The sequence below is a fragment of the Danio rerio genome, chromosome 15, assembly GCF_049306965.1.
Source record: "Danio rerio strain Tuebingen ecotype United States chromosome 15, GRCz12tu, whole genome shotgun sequence".
Classification (NCBI taxonomy): domain Eukaryota; kingdom Metazoa; phylum Chordata; class Actinopteri; order Cypriniformes; family Danionidae; genus Danio; species Danio rerio.
The window spans coordinates 13,856,501-13,862,500 of record NC_133190.1 but is presented as its reverse complement, the minus strand read 5'-3'; the positions used below and the strand labels follow the sequence as shown (position 1 = coordinate 13,862,500).

Sequence of the window (6,000 nt, the reverse complement as noted above, 5' to 3'; positions counted from 1 at the left end):
ATACAAATGAAACTGTACTTCAAATGAAAATTAAATCTTTGCAACCTTATCTAAAATAAAATAACTGTAGATTATAAACATTGCATCTTATCATACTGTTAGATTATTATATTGTTGTTGTTTTATCCAGTTTTATGTCATATTTTGACACTCCTGTTATTTGGCAATATTTAAACTTTACAGTAATTTTACATTTTAGAAAAGATTGCAAAGATTATTGTTCATTTAATTCTGAGCCTTTAATTGTCATTTTAAGGGATTTATAAAGCATGAATAGTCCTCACTTTAGATTAGGTCACAAAACTGCATGAAGTTGAGTTGATAAAGCATTTATTAACATATTAGTTAACTATTAGTATATGCCTGAATAATAAGATATATAAATGTTGATTTTAATAGTTTATTAATCATTTACTAACTCATTCTGAATTATCCTAAAAACCCTCAACTACTCTTAAATACAACAAGATTGTAAATAATGCGATACTTAATTTAGTAATGAAAAATAAATCATCAACTAAGTATGAAAATACGATTATTAAGCACATTATATAGGTGCTTATAAGTCAAGAATAGAGCATTTGTAGCTGCAGTTATAAACTGCTTACTAACGTTTATTAATGTAGAGTTAATGCTTAACAAATAATGAATTCACTAAATGCTAATGCTTAGTAAATGATTCATAGTGTGTAGTTATTATAAAGTGTTACCAAATTTATTTATTTATTTATTTTTTTTTTTAATATTTCCCAAATTATGTTGAACAGGGTAAAGAAATTTTCCCAGTATGTCTGATAATACTTTTTTTTTTCTTCTGGAGAAAGTCTTATTTGTTCTATTTTGGCTAGAACATAAGCAGTTTTTAAATTTTTTAAAAACCATTTTAGGGTCAAAATTGTTAGCCCCATTTTCCAATAGTCTACAGAACAAACCATCATTATACAATAACTTGCCTAATTATCCTAACTTGCCTAGTTAACCTAACTAACCTAATTAAGCTTTTAAATATCACTTTATGCTGTTTAGAAGTGTCTTGAAACATATCTAGTGAAATATTATTTACTGTCATCAGGGCAAAGAAAAAAAATCAGTTACTAGAAATGAGTTATTAAAACTATTATGTTTAGAAATGTGTTGACGAAATCTTCTTTTCGGCATATATTCATTCATTTATTAATTTTCTTTTTGGCTTTGTCCCTTTATTAATCTGGGGTTGTCACAGCAAAATGAACCGCCAACTTATCCAGCACATGTTTTATGCAGCAAATGCCCTTCCGGCTCCAACCCATCTCTGAGAAACATCATTCACCATACACTACGGAAAATTTTAGCCTTTACCCAATTTACCTAAACGGCATGTCTTTGGACTGTGGGGAAAATGGGAGCACCTGGAGGAAACCCACGCGAACACACTGAGAACATGCAAACTCCACACAGAAATGCCAAACTGAACCAGCCGAAGCTCAAACCAGCAACCTTCTTGATGTGTGGTGACAGCACTTCCTACTGTGCCACCGCATCGCCAACAGTATATGTATTTTTAATTATTATTAATATTAATTTATTTCTGTAATACATTTAAAAAATGTGTAAACTTAATTTTTGTCATCTGAAATGAACATTTAATTTCAGCTTTATTAATAAAATATATAGTTTTAGTTGACACTGCATTATTAAAAATTATGTTGTCATTACTACTACTTCTACTACTGCAACTGCAACTACTACTACTACTACAACAACCACTACTACTGATGATGATTATTATATTATTATAATTTTTATTATTGCTGTTGTTATTAAAATTTACATGTGCTTTTAATACAATAATCATTAACACAACTGGTTGTTGTTTTTTTAATTGCATTTTTAAACCATCAATTGTTCATATTTAAACCAAAATTTCTTTATTTAGACCCAAATTGTACATTTTCAAAAAATATTTAAATGTTTTGTATTAATATCTAAATATTTGTTATATTTATATATGTCATTTAAATTATGTAAATATATGTATTTTTATTACTTATTTATTTGTTATTTCAGCACGTCAATATAAATCAATCAAACTGATTTATTGTCCTTATCCTTCATTTTACAGTCTTTGTTGCATTTGCAGGACTTTCAATGAGCTCACCGGATAGGACGACCTCCACCAGATCTCCCTCCTGGATGTCGGACACTGCCTTGACCAGCTGCAGGATGTTATTGCTACTGGTGTCGTGCTTGAACAGGAGGATCTTGTCATAGATCCCATAAAAGCCGCATTCAGGAAACTGGACAAAACAAAGAATGAGAGATAGATTGATTAGCTTCATTCACAGCACTTCTATGCTTATCCACCGCACTTCGCTAATGTAATATTTCTCTTTTCCTGTTATCAACAGCCTTCTCCACACTACAGCAACTCATCACAACCACAATATCCTTCTCTATCAGTTTGTTTGGCACATGGATGAACATGGAGTTGCTGGGAATGGCGATGATCATGATAATGAAGGGTCGTTTGATTGTGGCGTTCTGCAGGTGAAGCCACCAGGGAACTCCTCTCATATTTTGTGCAAGTGCTGCACGTTCTTTTGCTTCTGCCAGCTGCATTTTGAAGATTTCCTGTTGTTGCACTGAAGCACTTTTAATTTTTAGAGCTCTGCTGTGCTGAGAGCTATAGTAAGGCTTCTGGGTGGATTTAGAGGTTTTATATGCTGCTTGTGTTGCTTTAGGAGCTTGTACTGAGGAATTTTTATTGAAATGAACTTTTTAAACTAAAAAAAATAAAATGTAAATTCTAAGCAAATATTAGCGTGAGATGTAATCAAAACCACATCCCACACTGAAAAAAAAATATTTTTTTTGCAAAATTGTTGCAAACAATTTATGTGGGTTGAATTTAAAACTTAAATTAAAACGTACTCTGTTGGTTTAAACTCAGCTCAAATTAATAGTTTACAACCACTTTTAAAAAAAAAAATTGTAAATTTAAGGAATCATCTTTAAATAATTTTTTTTAGTGTATGTAAAAAAAAAGCAATGGATGAGTTTAGATGCAAAAACCTCTAAATGCTGTCTGAAATATTCTCCTAAAATGAGAATTTTTCTCAGCCTACTATGTTTATGTTCAGTACCACTTGAAAGGCAACGAAAAGAACTTATCCATTGCTATAAATGTTATATTACTGAGCCAACACAAAAGTATTGGTGAAAAACGGTAATTTTAGAAGAACATATCAAATGGCTTTTAGACGTGTTGCATTTAAATCTTCAATTATTTATTAAAATACTGCAGAAAAACAAAAGAAAAAATGTGATGAATGTAAATAAGAAAAAGTCAGGTATATGTTTTGTTTTAGTACTACTGTAACGGGGAGACTGACACGGAGGGATCCATTTTGCAGTATTTATTAAGTCACACTTTACTTCACAAACAACACGCACGAATGTGCGAACATGCAACATTAACAGCAATGAAGGTTTTAGGGCTGGCAGCTGACAGACACAGAGTGATGTACCAGGCATGGGTCGGAGGCAGGCGGCGTGATTCAGAGTCCGTGTAACAGGCTTGGGTCGAGAGCAGGCAGCGAGTATCAGAGTCCGTGTAACAGGCTTTAAGTCGTGGGCAAGCAGAAGGCAGAGCAGAGTCAGGAAACGGGCTGAAGTTGTTCACAGGAGATCAGGCAGGAAAGAACGCTCAGTAATGCTGGCCGGGGCTAAACAAGACTTCGCAAAGACTGTGTGTGTGAGAACTGCTTATAAAGGGTACATGGGTCATTAGCGGGATGAAGATCAGGTGTGCTGGATCAGTGTAAAAGGATGATGTAATGCTAAAAGTCCGGAGATAGTGGCCTCTGCAGGCCAGCAAAGGGGAATGACTGGGACCGAGTCGGTGACAACTACATTGTATAAATCAAAAATAAATGAATAAAGAATGAACTTTTTTCTGCATGTAGGATAATGAAGGTGATGTTGATTTAAGTTTTGATTATTTTAAATAAGGAAAATTGTCTTTTACAAGCTTTGTTGCTCTCCAAGATTATGCATTTCAACCTATTGCTTTTTACATTTTAAAGAAAGTTTAAAAGGCTTTGCATAATACATATTGTAATAAGAGACCCCTTTCTATGTAAAAGATAGATTGAAAGATGGATGGATGGATGGATGGATGGATGGATGGATGGATGGATGGATGGATGGATGGATGGATGGATGGATGGATGGATGGATGGATGGATGGATGGATGGATGGATGGATGGACGGACAATTAATGGACAGACGAATGGACGGATGGATGGATGGATAGATAGATATATACATATATTAATGAATACATCAAATCTGTTAAATGTGAAAATATTTGTTAGGAATGTCTATAAACTTCTAATGCAATTATATTGTTATACATTAGTAATAAGAAGAAACTGAGACAGATATTGCTATTCATAAACTGCAGAAATATATTTTTACCAGTCCGTATAGATCTGAACATAGGTAAGAAGAATGATCATAGAAAAATTGCAGTTTCTTGCAACTTCACAATGTTCATTAAATAATAAATGTCTCGTATAATAAATTATACAATGCAGATTACAGTTATAATACCAAGAACTGTAAAGTTATAATGACATACTTAATGGAATGTATTTACTAAATAAAGGCAAGTTATGAGTACTGAAAATATTTAGCTGAAAAACAAAAATATGAAATCATGTATTATTTATATTGTATTAAATTTCTTTTCATTTAAAATGAAAAATAAAATAAAATGAAACGTGGCTGTTATGATTAATGTTTGATGAATTATGCTTCTTGAAGATACAGTGTTTTCATTTCCTCAAAGACTATTAACTATTTAATTATATCTACAGTGGCCAAGAGAGCTTAACTTGCTGCAATTTAAGATAACACATGCAATTACAAAAAACAGCAGCAAAATGAGAAGAGATCTTCATCGGTTTGACAGCACACATGCTGCAAATCCTCACAATGCAAAAACATTTTTAGAAACCCCCTGCGTTTTTTCACAACCAATTTTTTGTTTTTTTAACGCGCTGCAATTTCTCACTTTCAAATAGCACAGAATACAATAAAAAAGTTTGAAGAGTGCCCTAAAACATGACAGCCTCGGCTATTTAGTTTATGGTTATTTAGGCTTATAAAAATATAAAAGACAAGGGAATCAGCATGTTAAAATCATCAAACAAAAAAACTCACCTTTCAAAGACAATCTACAACCTCACTCACCAATAGTGACAGCACAGTGGTGTCCGTCATGTTTTTGGGTTCCCTTAAAACATTCTTTTGTGTTCCGTATTTTTATTTATTTTTTTTTTTTGTGTTGTGAGAAAATGCAGCACATTTTTTTATGCGTATGCATATTCGTTGTGAGGTTTTGCATTATGTGTGCTGTCAAACAGATGAAGAAGATCTCTTCTTAATTTGCTGGCATTTTTGGAATTGGATGTGTTTTCTTAAATTGCAGCACATTAAGCTCTCTCAGCCACTGTACATATCATTGGATAGTCAATCTCATATGAAAGCAAAGTTACATATTGTCAGAAAATCATCTAATTCATACAAATTCATAAGATTTCTTTTATCTTAAAGACTATCATTTTTAAAAGGCGGCGTACACTTAAACACCACCCCTAACCTTTATTAAGGATGAGCTAATCTTTTGTACAAATAAGATCATACAAATAATTACAATTTAGCCATTAAATCAAAAAGTTACGAATTGCCATTAGAATGCATTGAATAATTCTAAAAGTATAAGAAGGTGTACAAGGTACCAACATTGTTTAAAATATCTACAACGTTCAGCTACAAAAACAGCTTAAAAAGCAATGACAGAATAACAATGATCTAAAAATAATAATAACAGTGACAGAATTTTCGTTACTGGGTGAACTGTCTCTTTAAGATTTTCAGTTATGGCCTGGAGCATTTTTGAAACCGTATGGCGATGTTAAACCAACAAAAACAATTTCCATCCAAAGCCTTTTAAT

At 32.3% G+C, this 6,000-nt stretch overlaps 1 protein-coding gene across 3 annotated transcripts in view; it reads right to left on the bottom strand.

Annotated features, from left to right (window-relative positions):
* The window catches only part of prkd2 (protein kinase D2), a 91,215-nt gene that overhangs the window by 39,977 nt on the left and 45,238 nt on the right, over positions 1–6,000 (bottom strand). For all 3 annotated transcript variants that reach the window (XR_012390649.1, XR_012390648.1, XM_021466325.3), the window contains one exon: positions 2,138–2,276. Coding sequence is in view for 1 of the 3 variants with exons in the window: in XM_021466325.3 (XP_021322000.1) it covers positions 2,138–2,276 (139 nt within the window). In the remaining 2 variants the exon portion in view is untranslated. The remainder of the gene's footprint in view (positions 1–2,137; positions 2,277–6,000) is intronic.